General features: G+C 43.8%; 1 protein-coding gene across 1 annotated transcript in view; it reads left to right on the top strand.

Moving 5' to 3' along the window:
- pnpla2 (patatin-like phospholipase domain containing 2) overlaps window positions 1-18,399 on the top strand; it is a 90,528-nt gene that overhangs the window by 16,577 nt on the left and 55,552 nt on the right. Inside the window, exons 2-3 of the mRNA XM_086007641.1 lie at window positions 10,910-11,142; window positions 14,473-14,538. Coding sequence (XP_085863767.1) covers window positions 10,910-11,142; window positions 14,473-14,538 — 299 coding nt within the window. The remainder of the gene's footprint in view (window positions 1-10,909; window positions 11,143-14,472; window positions 14,539-18,399) is intronic.

Here is an 18,399-nt window from a genome sequence, read left to right as displayed (position 1 = left end):
ACACCATCCTGACATGGAAATATATTGCCATTCCTTCATTGTCGCTGGGTCAAAATCCTGGAACTCCCTACCTAACAGCACTGTGGGAGTACCTTCACCACACGGACTGCAGCGGTTTAATAAGGTGGCTCACCACCACCTTCTCAAGGGCAATTAGGGATGGGCAATAAATGCTGGCCTTGCCAGCGACGCCCACATCCCATGAATGAATTTAAAAAAAAAAATACTTTCACAGGTGGGTGTCCGGAGTGCAACCCCACTACTATAGCAACCCCACTACTATAACAACCCTTTTTTTAAATCTTTGATCTGTAACCATATTCACTCTGAATCTTTTTCTAACGCACATTAGTGCTCTCTGCAGCATCAATTCCCTCCTTCTCTAATATTCCTCCTCTCACCTATTCTGTCCCTCTTTAAAAAAAAAAGAAAGCCCAATTGATTTAGTTGTGGTGAGGTTTCTATCAGGGCTATTTAATCGATATCTTCCTGTGGCCTAATTGCTTCGAATTCACCTGATTTCTCACACTGGGCATTGCAAGTCAAGCACTTTCTCTTTTTGTTTGTATTTAATGCTGCTGCTTTTCACTTGCCTTTTTTTTGTCCACATTCACACTTAATGACTGGAATAACACCTCATTCCTTTCTGTCTTTGCCCTCTTATACCTGGTCAGTTTGATTTTCTTCCTTGACTCCCTTATGTGTGCTTATCTGTCTTGTTAAATTCTTCATTTGTACATAGAAACATAGATAGGAGCAGGAGTAGGCCATTCGGCCCCTCGAGCCTGCTCCGCCATTCAATGAGATCATGGCTGATCATCCAAATTCAGTACCCTGTTCCTGCCTTCTCTCCATATCCCTTGATCCCTTTAGCCTTAAGAAATATATCCAACTCCTTCTTGAATATATTTAATGAATTGGCCTCCACTACCTTCTTTGGTAGAGAATTCCACAGGTTCACCACTCTCTGGGTGAAGAAATTCCTCCTCATCTCTGTCCTAAATGGCTTACCCCTTATCCTTAGACTGTGACCCCTGGTTCTGGACTCCCCGACCATCGGGAACATCCTTCCAGCATCTAGTCTGTCTAGTCCTGTTAGAATTTTATAAGTTTCGATGAGATCCCCTCTCATTCTTCTAAACTCCAGCAAGAACAAGCCCAATCGACCCAATCTCTCCTCATACGTCATTCCTGCCATCCCAGGTATCAGCCTGGTGAATCTTCGCTGCACTCCTTCCATGGCAAGAACATCCTTCCTCAGATAAGGCGACCAAAACTGCACACAATACTCAAGATGTGGTCTCACCAAGGCCCTGTACAGCTGCAGCAAGACATCCTTGTTTCTGTACTCGAACCCTCTCGCTACGAGGGCCAACATACCATTTGCCACCTTAACCGCCTGCTGCACCTGCATGCTTACTTTCAGCGACTGGTGCACAAGGACGTCCAGGTCTCGTTGCACTTCCCCTTCTCCCAATCTATTGCCATTCAGATAATCTGCCTTCCTGTTTTTGACACCAAAGTGGATAACCTCGCATTTATCCACGTTATATTGCATCTGCCATGCTTCTGCCCAATCACCCAACGTGTCCAAATCATACTGGAGTTTCTCGGCATCCTCCTCACAGCACACACGCCCACCCAGCTTTGTGTCGTCTGCAAACTTGGAGATATTACATCTAGTTCCCTCGTCTAGATCATTTATATATATTGTGAATAGCTGGGGTCCTAACACCGATCCCTGCGGTACCCCACTAGTCACTGCCTGCCACTCGGAAAAAGAGCCGTTTATTTCAAATCTTTGCTTTCTGTCTGCCAACCAGTTCTCTATCCAAGTCAATACTTTGCCCCCAATCCCAATATTTAACTCAATTTTAATATCTTCTCTACTTGCTCTTTCTGATTGGTTACTCTTTTTCCTAGTTTAAATGGCTATTTCCTATTTATCCATTTTATCCATTTTACTTGCTTTTGTAGCTCCCTTCCTGCTCAGATGTAACCCGTACTTGCAGAATAATTCCCATCTTCTCCTTAAAAGGTGCCCACGCTTCTTAAAATGGCAACCCTCTTCCTGAGACCACTCCTTTAGCCACACACAAGCTCCCTAATCTTCCTATCCTTCCATATTCTAGCACGTGACTGGCTGTGCACTCTGGACGTTGCCATCCTTTGAAGTTCTGCTGCTAAACCTGCTTCCTAAACTCCTTCTGCAGGACTTCAGGCCTTTCCTTTCCTAAATAACAACAGAAAACGCTGGAAAAACTCAGCAGGCCAGGGCAGCAACCGTGGAAAGAGAAAGAGAGTTAACGTTTCAGGTCGATGACCTTTCGTCAGAACTGGAAAAAAGCAGGAAATGGAAAGCAGGTTTAGGGGCTGGGAAATGGGGGAGGGGATGAAAGAACAAAAGGGAAGGTCAGTGATAGGATAGAAAGCAGGAGATTTAAGAGACATTGAGAGACATTAAGAGATATTCAAGGCGAGAGGAGGTGGTAATGGGACAGGTTAAGAAACAAAGGATGGCTCTAGATGGGGTGTGAATTGCGCTGGCAGAATGAAGGACAGCTGTCATGTGGGAGGGAAGAAGAAAAAAAAAGCCAAACAAAAATTGTGGATAAAAAAGAAAATATATATATGTGATGGGGGCTGCGGTTCCTTTCCTATGTTGTTGGCTGCCATATGGACCACGCTTTATGGCTGCTCTCTGTCCACTTCCATAGTCCCTTGCAGTCTTTTTGTAAATGTCCCTTGCCCTAGCACCTAGGAGGCAACAAAGCATCTGGGACTCTTGGTCTGGACTGACCTAGATGGTGCTCACATCTCTAACTATTGAATCCCCAATTACTACAGCTGTACTGCATTCCTAACTCCAGTAGAGTCTCTGAAAAAGCCACCATTTTGAGTACAAAATGCAACGCACTCCAAGACCGGCACAGTAATCTGCATGCCAGATTTTGAGACCTGCGCTCAGCCCCAGCAAGGCTTTGCAATGCCCACATAACCTCAAAAAAAAAATCGAGGTTACAAAGTATACATTTTGCTCTGTCCTTGCACATTTGCTTTGGAGAGATCAACTGGCTTCCTCCTAACAAACACTCAAACAAACGCTATTGTGCAAGACAGAACCTCAAGAGGCCTCTTTAATTCCATAACATCTGATTGTCAAACTGTTTCCTCATTTTGACCACCTTCCCCATAGTTGCTGTGGCTTTTAAGAGGAGAAATGAGCCATCATTCTGATCACCGGATGTGAATATGGAAATAGTGCAAAGATTTAGAAGGAAAACAAACAATGATTGATCGCAGCTGAGCGGAAGTTGTGGAAAATGAAGAAATAGTTTTACCATTAGATGTTAAGGAAGTGAAATAAAGGCATCTGTTGTCTGGCACGCCACTGTTTGCCGGTTCAGCATACTAACAGTTGAAATGCCAGAATATGATCAGAACAATAAAAATGCATGTCATTGTGCTTTGCAGGCATGAGAAAAATATTTGTTACTAACCCGGTTCTGATGTTGACGCGGCACAATTTTCTTCTCACCAGTATTTTTTCTATCATTTCTCTGATTCCTTCTTGGAATACAGTCCCACGGGTGATGTACCAGTATGTGACACCTGTAAATGCAATTCTGCTGACCATCACCACGCACAGTCAGGCTGTCATTCCGTAATATTTGTTTCCTTTATTTTGTTTAGTCCTACTGAAGAGTCCACTTACAATAGTCACACAGCACAGAAGGAGGCTATTCAGCCCATCGTGCCTGTGCCAGCTCTTTGATAGAGCTATCCAATTACTCCCACTCTGCTGCTCTTTCACTGTAGCCCCGCCAATTTTTTCCTTTTCAACTATATATCCAGTTCCCATTTGAAAGTTACTATCGAACCTGCTTCCCCCACCCTTTCAGACAGTTCATTCTAGATAACTCTCAGCACAAAAAAAAATTCTCCTCTTCTCCACTCTGGTTCTTTTGCCAATTATCTTAAGTTGTGTCCTTTGGTTACCAGCCCTCCTGCCACTGGAAGTAGTTTCTCCCTATTTACTCTATCAAACCCCCTCATAATTTTGAACACCTCTATTAAATCTCCCCTTAACTTTCTCTGCTCCAAGGAGAACAACCCCAACTTCTCTCATCTCTTATTACAGATTGCAGTTGTACAGGGCCTTGGTGAAACCACACCTTGAGTATTGTGTGCAGTTTTGGTCGCCTTATCTGAGGAAGGATGTTCTTGCCATGGAGGGAGTGCAGCGAAGATTCACCAGACTGATATCTGGGATGGCAGGAATGACGTACGAGGAGAGGTTGGGTCGATTGGGCTTATACTCGCTGGAGTTTAGAAGAATGAGAGGGGATCTCATCGAAACTTATAAAATTCTAACAGGACTAGACAGACTAGATGCAGGAAGGATGTTCCCGGTGGCGGGGGAGTCCAGAACCAGGGGTCACAGTCTAAAGATAAGGGGTAAGCCATTTAGGACAGAGATGAGGAGGAATTTCTTCACCCAGAGAGTGGTGAACCTGTGGAATTCTCTACCACAGAAGGCAGTTGAGGCCAATTCATTAAATATATTCAAGAAGGAGTTAGATATATTTTTTACGGCTAAAGGGATCAAGGGATATGGGGAGAAGGCAGGGACAGGGTACTGAGTTTGGACGATCAGCCATGATCTCATTGAATGGCGGAGCAGGCTCGAGGGGCCGAATGGCCTACTCCTGCTCCTATCTTCTATGTTTCTATCTCACAGGTCTGTGGTAAATATTCTTGTGACAGTGTTACCAGTCACTCCTGTAAGCGAACTTCCAGTTCTGTAGGATCTGAAGTGAACCTTCACTGCCTAATATCCAGATAACGGATAACCCAGTGGCTTGTAACTCCCTGTTATGTGTTCTGGACACACTGATCTTGTATGTGCTGCCATGTGTGTCGTCCAATCTTGGAAGGCAGACTGAAGAGCCCTCTAGCTGGGTGAGTCCGAGTTGTAAACCAATAAACATAGAATACATGAATGAACGGAATTCAGTTTTCCAGTGAGATGCATCTATTTCCTACTGCTCCTCTTACCATAAAATAACAAAGCGCCCATTCTTGCTCACATCCTGAGCGGAAGCGAGTGTGTTGACTGTCTCTATGTTAAATTTAGGATGCAAGCATTAGAGGCTCACTTTGCTGCACTGAAGCCCACGTGTGTGTTTCCAACTGACTTCCTGGCGGGAATCTCTCTGTCTTTCCCATTGTGTCCGATTTCCCCTCCAGAGGGAGAAAGGGAAAACAGAGGCTGCGCTGTGATCCCTCCCTCAACTGTGTCACGATTGGTCTGCCGAGCTGCTCATCAAAGTTACTACTTTGAATGAAAAGCCCTCCCCTTAGTGTGGAAACTTCGTATTCTGTTCAGCTAAGTCTTCTGCCAAGTATAATGAATGAAAACAATGCTGACACCATGGTGCAAACTGCTATGAGGTGTACAGAATTGCTTCATAATTAGCATCCCAAATGACTTCAAATATTAAATTTAAAAGATGGCAGTTAACCCTTTGTAAGCTGAATCTAACCGTTGGTCAATATAACGCACATTAAAACAAAATCTCTTTCGAAGCCATATCTGTAAAAAACATTACTTATCTTCGACAAAGGGTCTATACCTGAAATGCTAACCTGAGCTTTCTCTATAGATTCTGACCGACTTTCTGTAATCACTTTCTGTTTGTAGGATAGTTATTTCCCTTTTCACTTCGACCTAAGGGAGCTTAGTACTGAAATGGAAGGTGCAGTGCAACCTTTCATAGTGGACTGTACAGAGCACTTCTTTTTGATCATTGTAGTTCCAGTTATACGCTGGTCCAAATGCTGATTTCAGTTTAAGTGAGGAGAACCTTTGTTGTGTTATAGTCTCAAGATAATATATATATTTAAAGTTTCATAAAGCACCCCAAAGGTGTTTTTTGTCCTTAATCAATGGAGGAATAGATTTTGAGAGCAGCAATATTCTCAAGAGCAGTTCACAGGATTTACTGTAAAAGCCATTTGATAACGTGCAAGGTTGTAGGTCTAAACAGAAATAGTACCCCTGAGGTTAAACACAATTTAATTTGTAACTTTTTTTTAGGCAATTAATATTTATTTTATTTAGGATCTGCTTAAGATACCCCACTATCTTCATTATAAACCCGCATAGTTTTCAAATGTACTAGTATCAAAATACTTACACACCACATGAAAACATTCATTAGCTGGACTTGAATGTTGGGGAAGGAGCCTTCACATAAAAAGGACTAGTATTCAGTAATGTCATATATTCTGATCCTAGTTTTTAGCAGTTAAAAATGCATCTTGATAATAGCGATGCCCAAAATGTGCTGCCACCATTGGGATAAACAAACTGGAGAGAAAAGATTCTTTAAAAGTGAAACATTGGTCATAAATGATAGTAATGTAATGAAAATGTTTAGTTCCTCTCATTTCAGGAAAAGTCTTTTTTTTAATGTACGCATACATTGTTACTTTTTAACCAAAATCGTAAAGGGCATGTTATAGCAAAACTGCAAGTCACCGGTGATGAAGTTGGCTCGGAATAAGTGACCTTCACTTTTTATCGTTTTCAAAGTACTCCAGATTGACATGTACACACAGATTTGACCCCAAAGTAATGGCCTCACATTCAAAGCCTTACATAATGCTTACGGAGTTGGCTTCACTTGTTTTGACAGGATGTTCCCGGTGGTGGGGGAGTCCAGAACCAGGGGTCACAGTCTAAGGATAAGGGGTAAGCCATTTAGGACTGAGATGAGGAGGAATTTCTTCACCCAGAGAGTGGTGAACCTGTGGAATTCTCTACCACAGAAGGCAGTAGAGGCCAATTCATTAAATATATTCAAGAAGGAGTTAGATATATTTCTTAAGGCTAAAGGGATCAAGGGATATGGGGAGAAAGCAGGGACCGGGTACTGAATTTGGATGATCAGCCATGATCGCATTGAATGGCGGAGCAGGCTCGAGGGGCCGAATGGCCTACTCCTGCTCCTATCTTCTATGTTTCTATGTATGGAAAAATCGACCAACAGGGAACCCATGCCTTTCTTCTGACATGATTGTTATACCTGATGCAGGTTAAAGCAGTATCAAATTGTTTACATAAACGGTGTCAGTCCATTAACACAGCCACTGTTCATCACCTAGTATGCAGAGGCTTTTGAGCAAGCACACTGGTTTTCTAAGTTCTGTGTAAAAAGTTCACTTGTTGAATGAATGTGCTTTGTATTATATGGGGGAAAAACACGGTCTCAGTTAAGTCCTTGGCATTTCATACTTCCACCCCATGCAATCCTGCATCCCTGTCTAGTGATTGCAGGATCCCCCACACTTGATTTCCAATCACTCTGAAAAGTGAGAGGGGAGAGTGGTGTTGATGACACAGTAGAAGCGGCGATCTGTTGGAGGGCTAATTGGGGCAGGGTGGCTGCGGGGAAGGTATTTGTTTTTAGCTTCTCTGCAAGGTTGGAAAATGTGGGTTCCCAATGCTGCCGCTCTTCCCGAGCTGGGTTTGTTAGCGTGCACAGTTGTTGGCTGCACTCTATTGATGTAACAGCCTCTGCTGCATGCTAGCAGCCAGCTCCTGGGCATGTTTCAAAGCACTGCTGGAATATTGGCAGCAGAAAGACTGGAAACTTAAGCCAACTGCTTCAAATGTGCCAGCATACCTTGGGCGGGAGTTCTGCAAAGACAAAATAAACGCAGAGATTGCTGTGGATTACTACTGTTTTTTTAAATGTAATCCAGTAACTGGGGCTAAACTAGGAATGCGTGAGGCACCGTGTTGGGGCGTGTGTAATTCTGTGCCTGGTAAATCAATACAGAGCACCGCCCAGGACTATTTTGCATAGTACAAGCAGGAGTTGGTAATCTATGCAAGTGCTGACAAACCACTATGTGAGAAAGTCATTGGGGTGGTGAGTGCTTGCTTGCACCTCCTTGAATTCAGGCAGTCAAACTTGTTGAATCAGAATAAACAATGGGCACCAGAAAGGTAGATATTGGGCCAGTAATTCCGGTCCCAATGCGTGAGTACGGACGGGGTACTCACGCGTGGGTCCGTTGGAAGTGCCGGATTTCAGCATGCACAGCGCATGCGCGGGAAACCGGCATTTCCTCCAAGGGGTTCAGAGGTCCAACGCGTGCGCGCAGGACTCTGCGCGCATGCGTTGAACTTCCTTCTTTTTGACAGGTTTGCCCGTGTGTAAGGGCCTGAACTTTTTAGAAATGTAAAAAGGAGGCGTAAGGACTTGATTCTTTAAGGTAAGTGGTCTATTATTTAAAATTATAACATTTTTTCCACAGCTTTATTGTTTTTAAGGACTTTACAGTAAGGTAAGTTTATTTTTAGACCCGATTTCTTAAAAAATTATTTTTTTCAAAAATTTGATTTATTGTTTAAAATAGTTTTTTTAAAGTTATTTATAGTTCATTTAATTATTGGGATTTAAAAAAAATGTTATTTAAAGTTTAAGTAGCGTTTTGGGCGCCCATAGTTTTCATGAGTTTGACAGTTCTTACTATCAAACTCATGAATGAAGTTTCCCCTCCCCTGATTGGCTGCCCAGTGCTCACCTGATCCCAGCCGGCACATCGCACTAACTACGCCGCTGGATCAGGCAAGCACAGCGCGCCGACATCTGAACCGGGCCAGTGACAGGAATTCCAAGCAGTCCCAGGCTTCAGCTGTCGGCGCGCCGGGTAAGTGCACATCGGGGGCTTGCACGCGCGGCAAGCCCCCGATCCTAATTTCTGGGCCATTATTAAATGGTCTTTTCCTGTTCTTATTTTATAAGTATTGTTGATAGCTGTAAACTGAGGCCAAATGTTTTGTTTGGTTTCCACTGATTCAACTGTTTGCAACTATAAACGGGCACCATAACACAGCTTGGCGGTGTACTCTATTCTCTATTAATATGCTAACAACTGCACCATTAAGTGGTAGAATACAAGTGTGCACCTTAATTTGGCACATGGAAAGTTCCTATAGAGGAAAAAGGAGTTGTGTCCCTTGCCCGAACATGCTGGGAGGGAGGGGAAAATTAAGGGTTGAGTCAACTCATGGCACTCGTGTACCTCCTGAGGGGCAAAGCTCCAGGATAAAGGAGCCTTATGGTCCTGGAATGATGCATGGTGCATAGAAGCTGAAAAAGAGGGGGATACAACAGAAACTTGGAGGGGGTGGGAAGCTCTACCTTTCTTTGACTTTCTCTCTTTATATCTTCTGTCCTGACAGCAGGGACCTCTATGCAGTTCACTGACTTCATCTGTCCCACTGGTGGTGGACCATTCACAAATGTTGAAGTGTTTGGTGTTCTGAGGCAGATGTAGCTGCCAACTCTGGAACTTCGGTGGACCCAAACGCATTTTCAAAGAACCTGTTCTGAGGAAACAATTAGCTCCGTTATCGTTACATAAAAAGCGTTCAGTGGAACCTGTTGCTATGAGTTGGATCTAATCCAAACCTTACTGAAGAAAATTAATTGGCACTTTGCATTTATTTTGAAGTTGGCGTTGAACCAGGCAACGTATTCAAGATGCAGTTGATGTGAGAAATGGTATTGGCTCATATTTCAATGATGTACACATCTTCTGTTTTACTTTCCTGTTGGAGTGGGCCTTTGGCGTAGCGGTAGCATCCCCGCCGCTGGGCCAGAAGGCGTAGGGTTTCAAACCCCGCTCCAGACAGTCCCGGCAAGTGGAGTCGGAGCTCCGGCTCTAAATTCTGGGTTGACATCCAGCGGGATACTTGCGTCCGTGGGTGTGGGTGGCTCCCCCCCCCCCCCTCGTATGGGTTGTGGGAGCCCGTAAAACACTCCCGCCATAGGACTAACCACCCTAATGGCTGGTACGAAGATGGTTACGGTCACGGAAGGAGCGTTAATCGCGGCCAGAAATCCTTCCACCACTTCATACAGTTCCCCAAAGGGAACAGTGTGAAGACAAATACGACGACGACTTCCCTGTTAAACAATTGCATTCATACAACTGCCACCATCATCTTTCTTCCTCTTCTCATTTACACTCAAGCTTGTCAAATGCTTTTTTTTTTACCAACAAGCAGTATTTTTGAGAATGAATTGCTAATTTGCAGGGTATGGAATTTAAGTCATTGAACCGCATTCATCAAGCTCTTCCTTCCCGCCCCCCCCCCCCCCCATTGCCAATTTTCTCCCATCCTTGTTTGGGTACGATTCCAAAGATATTGCCCCGCCCTGAGCAGTTTGCCTAAATGATTGTTTATATATGAGCCTTAATGCTGAGGAAATGTAACTATTTTTATGTAGGTATAGCTAGTTGAGTGTGTGTTTTTGTTTAGAATTATCTTTTGAAGACTCTTGCCTATTGCTGGGATGGCTGTATTAGGACAGGTTCTCCTCTGGAAATGGCCTAAGTAGCTATTCTTCATGTGTGAGCACAGATGGTGAATGTCAATTGGTTATTTGACCACGGAGAGCTTCCCAGCTGCTCCCCATCCTGTTCTCATCCGATGTCTGCACAAGTGCACTTCCAGCAAGGGTCACGAGATACAGACCCGTAGCAGTATCTTCTGAATGATTGTCTCCTTCCTAACCCAAGGGTGCTGATGTCACTTACAGCGCCCTGACCGCTGACCTGTTGAGACTCGCTAACAACAGATCCTGAGCATCTATCTTTAAAAATAGGCAAAATAACAACAGAAAATGCTGGGAAAACTCAGCAGGTCAGGCAACATCCGTGGAGAGAAAATAGAGTCAACGTTTCGGGTCAAAACCCTTTGTCATTTAAAAATAGGCCACGGGCTAAGAGCACTAGACTGGTGTGACACATTATGGAAGAACCTTCTGTGGAAGATGCAGTAAATTTACGCTTACTAAACATTTTTTCTAAAAAAACTAATTTGCAGGAGAATCTGGCGCAAATATGATCGATGTTTCTAAAGAAGCACGCAAGAGGTTTCTGGGTCCACTCCACCCTTCCTTTAACTTAGTGAAGATCATCCGTAGCCGACTTTACAAAGAACTCCCAGACAATGCACACGAGCTTGCAACAGGTCGACTGGGCATTTCGTTGACCCGCGTGTCTGATGGAGAGAATGTGCTGGTGACAGTGTTCAACAGTAAGGAGGAGCTTGTACAGGTGAAGTAGAACTACTTTTCTGTTTTTGTTCTAGAGTTTCTGCTTGGATGGAAAAGGTTCTAATCTCTGGGAATTTCCCATTTTGTATACCCTATTGATTGATTTGAATGGCCTACTCCTGTTCCTATTTGTGGCTTTCAATTATAATCATGAGGCCTGGATTCAGGTACAGTCTTCAATGTGGATGGTGAAATTTGCATGCACATCTGCAGTGTAATGACTGCACATGGGTACAAACACCGGCAGTGTTCATGCTGGTTCCTTGTCAGTTTCAGTTTGGCCTGAAATTGATCTGCAGTTTGGATCGATTTAAATGTCTCGTTTTTCTTTCCTCTGTTACCTTGCTTCCCCCCGCCCCCGGCCTCCAAACTGGCTCCTCTTTTATCCTGAAGGTATTCATGCTGTAGTGCAGGTCCATGATTTCATGGCAGCAAGCTTATGCTGCCTTGTTCAACATAGAAAACATAGAAGATAGGAGCAGGAGTAGGCCATTCGGCCCCTCGAGCCTGCTCCGGCAATCAATGCGATCATGGCTGATCATCCAAACTCAGTACCCTGTCCCTGCTTTCTCCCCATGCACCTTGATCCCTTTAGCCTTAAGAAATATATCCAACTCCTTGAATATATTTAATGAATTGGCCTCCACTGCCTTCTGTAGTAGAGAGTTCCACAGGTTCACCACTCTCTGGGTGAAGAAATTCCTCCTCATTTCTGTCCTAAATGGCCTACCCTTTATCCTTAGACTGTGTCCCCTGGTTCTGGACTCCCTGACCATCGGGAACATCCTTCCTGCATCTAGTCTGTCCAATCCTGTCAGAATTTTATAAGTTTCAATGAGATCACCTCTCATTCTTCTAAACTCCAGCGAGTACAAGTCCAATCGACCCAATCTCTCCTCATACGTCATTCCTGCCATCCCAGGTATCAGCCTGGTGAATCTTCACTGAACTCCTTCCATGGCAAGAACATCCTTCCTCAGATAAGGCGACCAAAACTGCACACAGTACTCAAGGTGTGGTCTCACCAAGGCCCTGTACAACTGCAGCAAGACATCCTTGTTCCTGTACTCAAACCCTCTCGCTACGAAGGCCAACATACCATTTGCCTTCTTAACCGCCTGCTGCACCTGCATGCTTACCTTCAGCGACTGGTGCACAAGGACACTCAGGTCTACTAGCCATTATCAAGTGAGCCTTGATATTAGCGTGTTAGCAAGCCATTCAACCATGGGGGAAGAAGGAACAAACGCCACCAAGCCCAGTCATGTCCTCGCTCAACTTCCACAAGCAGCATGAGCCACTGGAAAGTAATCAGGAGTGGAAGGCCGGGCTGATTTGTAATTTTTCTATTCGCACAAGGGTTCTAAGATCATCTTATCACAGGGCAAGGACCAAACCTGTGAACTTCGGCCCTGTTTGGCTCAGTTGTCTGATTTGGTTTGTTCGAAGATTAATTTACTTCTGTTTAACATATTGAGTTTCGATAATGTTTTAGATGCTCTTTTACATTTGAATTGGGATCTTGGCAGAGTGGCATTCAAACAGAGACCTCCATGCACGCGTTCCCCTATTTAGCTGTGGGGTTATTTTTTGCAGCCGCTCTAAAATGATGCCATTTGGAGCCTTAAAAACGTCAGTGGTCTCCTGTTTTATACTTGAGACTACTGTCGTAGATGGAAGTACAGGTACTGAGCTATTACAATTGGAGGCATTCCCCCAATCTAGAAATTCTTTTTTGAGTTCGCAATTCAAACTTGGCTGAATTCCATCAGATAATAAAACAATGCTTTCTTTTGCAAAGAAATACTTACATTTATATAATACTCTGTTTATCTCTCAGACATTCATATAATACTGTTCATCTCTCAGGCAGGTCCTAACTCGTTTCATGTACAATTAATTACTTTTGAAGTGTAGTGATGGTTATGTAGTTGAATGCAGCAGCCATTTTGCATACATCAAAACACCACAAACATCAGTAAGATGAACGACCAGTTAAACTGTTTTTGGTGTATTGGTTGAGGGAGAAATGTTCACCAGGACACCAAAAGAACTCGTGCTCCCACTGCCACTGGATGCCATTGAATTGACTTTCTGAACACGGTGCTGTAAGAATAGCTGACGTGTCCCTACGGGGAGTAAGCATTCCATTGTACTAGTACATATGGCAAATAAAATTGAATTGAATTGAACTCTTTGCTCTCTATCAAAGTACAGAGAAGGAATTATTGACTTCATAAAAAAGACACATTTATGGTGTCTATTATCTGATTGTGCTTGAGAAAACCGGATAAGGATTTAAATTCACTTATGTTTGAGATTAACTTAACCTGGTAAAATAAGAATTCATTGGCCTTCCTGAAGTGCTTACTACAGCAATTCATTAAGGGGGGAAAATTGGCTCGCACCCCCTTTGGAGCGATAACTTTGCCAGGGTGCTACTTTTAGCGCCCCGAAAAAGTTAGCGCCCCCACACCCAAAATTCAATGGTAGCACCCCAAGCAGGAGGCAGTGTGCTACTGGATACACCAGGGAGCGGGGTGCCAGCAAAAGAGCCCGGCACTCAAGAGGAGGGCCAGGCTGACGGATTGCGGCCAGCACACCGCAGCAGGAGGCCAGATGGGGCAGGTGCTGGCAGGCGGCCCAAAAAAAGGGCGCCTGGCACCTGCCATTTAATTACTGCCGCCCCGGCCGCAAAAATACCCCCCTGACCCTGTCGGATATAGCGTTCAGTGGTAGGTCAGGGGGCGCGAGCCAAGTTTGCGGCCGGAGCACAAGCGGGGCGCTGCGCACGGCGATGGCGTCATCGCCGGAGGTGCAGCGCCACTGCTAACCTCCCGCTGAATTTCGCAGGAGGTGTTAGCGGCGCCGCACCCGGGTGCTAGTTGCTTTGCGCCCCGTTAGCACGGGAGGCGCAAAGCAACCACATTTTTCCCCCTAAAGTGTTTGGTCCAACCTTAGACGGTGATGAAAGTTTGTTTCTATTTGAGGGGGTGTAGTACAAGTCTGATGTGCTTAAGGCATGAGTTACAATATTAATATTTTTTTTAAGTTCCTTTTAGTGGGATGTTGCATTGAATCTTTCAAAAACATATTGTTTCCATACCACAAGTATGGATAATCCCTATTGATTGCAACTAGTGGAACAAAGACCTCCCCACATCCATGACTGAAAGAAAGAAACTTTCTACCTGTGAAAGTCCTGTCCTAATCTGCCAAATTCCCTAGATTCCCAGCAGAGTGTAATGGCCTAAATTATTTTTATACTCCCAGTCATAAAGTCGCATCACTGGCAGCTCATTAATAAAGCTCTCTCTTGATCTGTTTGCAGGCCTGTATATGCAGCACATTTATTCCTGTGTACTGTGGACTAATACCGCCAACACTGCAGGGAGTGGTAAGTTGAACTGTGATTGGAAAGTATGACGAAGTTGATCTGGAATTTGATGGGATGTTAAATAATACTCTTAAATATCAAATTACATAGAAAATCCAAACTAATCTGGGTTTATCTGCCTCCCCTTTCCAAACAATATATATATTGAATTATTACTGTCATACAGCAAAATTTCATTTTTTTCCCCTAATTTTCCTCTCTCTCCTCCCCCTCGGAGAGTAATTATTGGCAAGCTGCAGCAAGCATCACCTTAAACCCAATCCTAGGTCAGTATGTTAAGGAACCAACTAGGGAACAGGCTATTTTAGATCTAGTATTGTGCAATGAGAAAGGGTTAATTAATAACTTTTTAGTAAAGGGGCCTTTAGGGAAGAGTGGCCATTAGGGAAGAGTGACCATAATATGATATGGTGTGGAGATGCCGGAGTTGGACTGGGGTGGACAAATGTAAGAAATCACACAACACCAGGTTATAGTCCAACAGCTTTATTTGAAATCACAAGCTTTCAGAGCGCTGCTCCTTCTTCAGGTGAAGTGGAGAAATGCATAAAGACACAGCTTATATAGTCAGAGAATCATGTCAGATGTTTACAGGTAACCTTTCCAACTGCCATTTATCGCACCTCGGCAGAGAGATAATCACAGCAGTCAAAGGTGTGAATGGTGTCCAAACAGGTCAGTCAGGGAAACATTACATCAAAGAACAATGAGGTGGGGTCACAAGGGGTCAAATATTGCAGATGCTGGGGTCTGTATAAAAAACAAAAAAACAGACAAAAAACATTTTTTTTGGCTGGAAATCACAGCAGGTCCAGCCACATCTGTGTAGAGAGAACAAGCCAATGTCGACTCGAGTCTGGATGACCCTGCATCAGGTGGGGTTACATGTAGCGTGACATGAACCCAAGATCTCGGTTAAGGCCGTCCTCATGGGTGCGGAACTTGGCTATCAGTTTCTGCACCACCTCATTGTTCTTTGATGTAATGTTTCCCTGACTGACCTGTTTGGACACCATTCACACCTTTGACTGCTGTGATTATCTCTCTGCCGAGGTGCGATAAATGGCAGTTGGAAAGGTTACCTGTAAACATCTGACATGATTCTCTGACTATATAAGCTGTGTCTTTATGCATTTCTCCACTTCACCTGAAGAAGGAGCAGCGCTCCGAAAGCTTGTGATTTCAAATAAAGCTGTTGGACTATAACCTGGTGTTGTGTGATTTCTTACATAATATGATCGCACTTTATATTGAGTTTGAAAGTGATTTAGTTAAATCCGTAACTAGGATCTTAAATCTAAACAAAGCAAATTACGTATGTAGGTATGAGGGGCGAGTTGGCTAAGATAGATTGGGAAACTACATTAACAGGTATGATGGTAGAGAAGCAATGGCTAGCATTTAAAGGATTAATACATAATTTACAACAAATATACATTCCTTTAAGGCACAAAACCCTACAGGAAAAGTAGTCCAACCGTGGCTAACAAGAGAAGTTAAAGATAGTATTAGATCAAAGGAAGAGGCTTATAATGTTGCCAAAAAGAGTAGTAAGCCTACGGATTGGGAGGATTTTAGAATTCAGCAAAGGAGGACCAAGAAATTGATAAAGAAAGGGAAAATAGAATATGAGAGTAAACTAGCAAGAGACATAAAAACAGACTGTAAGAGCTTCCATAGGTATGTAAAAAGGAAAAGATTAGCAAAAGTAAATGTGGGTCCCCTTACAGGCTGAGACAAGAGAAATTATAATGGGGAATAAGGAAATGGAAGAGAAATTAAACAAATACTTTGGGGCCGATCTTCAGTGTGTCGTGAGGCGGGCTTTTAGGCATGCGGGGGGCTAAAATCCCGAATTCGGGGGTCCTGACACCATCCCGCCCAAAACCCGCCTCCATGTAAGTTCCCGAGGCGGGAAGGGATTAGTGCCAATTAACTGCCTGTTAACAGGTAGTTAAGAGGCAGTTTTTAGCCTAATCCCTATTTTGAAGGTTGCCGTGTGGGATTCCCGACGGCTCCAAACCACGCCAGGTTAGAGGAGTCGGGCCGTCGGGTTGAAGGACTTGGAGGGGTCGAGATGTCGGTGTTAAGGTGAGTGATGGGTGCATGAGTGCAAAGGTAAGTGTGTTTGGTGTGTCTAAAGTGTGTAAAGAAGTTTAAATTACCTGTACTTACCTTTACAGCCTTTCCTCCTCTAGGTTTCGGGAGTCCATCATTCAGCCGGCACAGAAAGCAGAATGGCTGCAATCTGTCAAAAGTGACAGCCTGCAGCTTTCAGTGCTGGCGAGATTTCTAACTGAGTCTGCGTAGAAGGACTCAGGTTAGAAGTAAGACTGTCAGTGTTTGACAGCTTCAAGCAGCTGTGAAACACTGATATTTCATCTGTCAACACATCTTGACAGATGAAATTTCAGTCTGTGACGTCACCTGTTGCCAGGTGGCCCTTAATTGGCCTGCTGAGCCCGCTGGGTGGGCTCAACAAGATCAATCAAGGGAAAATCGCGTGGATTGGCCGCATCTCGATGGAGGCGGGACTACAGCCTGAAAGTTGTAGTCCCGCCTCCTTCCTGACTTCTGAATGAAAATCCAGCCCTTTGTGTCTGTATTCACGGAAGAAGATGCAAAAAACTGCCCGGAAATAGCGAGAATGAGGAACTGAAAGAATTAGTAAAAAGTATTAGTAAAAAAATAGTACTAGAGAAATTAATCGAACTGAAAGCCGATAAGTCCCCTGGATCTGATGGCCTACACACTACAGTTTTGAAAGAGTTGGCTACAGAGATAGTGGATACATTGGTTGTCATTTTCCAAAATTCCATAGATTCTAGAACAGTTCTTGTGCATTGGAAGGTAGCAAATGTAACCCCACTATTTAAGAAAGGAGTGAGAGAGAAAACGGGGAACTACAGACCAGTTAGCCTGACATCAGTAGTAGGGAAAATGCTAAAATCTATTATTAAGGATGTGGTAACAGGGCACTTAGAAAATAATAATAGGATTGGGCAGAGTCAACACAGATTTATGAAAGGGGAATTGTGTTTGACAAATCTATTAGAGTTTTTTGAGGTTGTAACTAGCAGAATAGATAAGGGGGAACCAGTGGATGTGGTGTATTTGAATTTTCAGAAGGCATTTGATAAGGTGCCACACAAGAGGTTATTAAACAAAATTAGGACTCATGGGGTTGGGGGTAATACACTCGCATGGATTGAGGATTGGTTAACGGACAGAAAACAGAGAGTAGGAATAAACGGGTCATTTTCGGGTTGGCAGGCTGTAACTAGTGGGGTACCGCAAGGATCAGTGCTTGGGCCTCAGCTATTCACAATCTACATCAATGATTTGGATGAGGGGACGAAATGTAATATATCCAAATTTGCTGATGATAGAAAGCTGGGTGGGAATGTAAGTTGTGAGGAGGATGCAAAGAGGCTTTAAGCAGATATAGACAAGCTAAGTGAGTGGGCAAGAACATGGCAAATGGAATATAATGTGGAGAAATGTGAAGTTATCCACTTTGGTAGGAAAAATAGAAAAGCAGAGTATTTTTTAAATGGTGAGAGATTGGGAAATGTTGGTGTTCAGAGGGACCTGGATGTCCTTGTACACAAATCACTGAAAGTTAACATGCAGGTACAGCAAGCAATTAGGAAGGCAAATGGTATGTTGGCCTTTATTAAAGAGGATTTGAGTATAAGAGTAAAGATGTCTTACTGCAATTATATAGAGCCCTGGTGAGACCACACCTGGAGTATTGTGTACAGTTTTGGTCTCTTTACCTAAGGAAGGATATACTTGCCATAGAGGGAGTGCAACAAAGGTTCACCAGACTGGTTCCTGGAATGGGGGGATTGTCCTATG

The sequence above is a fragment of the Somniosus microcephalus genome, chromosome 15, assembly GCF_052327205.1.
Source record: "Somniosus microcephalus isolate GS21.2 chromosome 15, FLI_Smic_1.0, whole genome shotgun sequence".
In the NCBI taxonomy this organism is placed as follows: Eukaryota; Metazoa; Chordata; class Chondrichthyes; order Squaliformes; family Somniosidae; genus Somniosus; species Somniosus microcephalus.
Note: the sequence above shows the minus strand (reverse complement) of the source record. Positions and strands in the feature narration are given on the sequence as shown.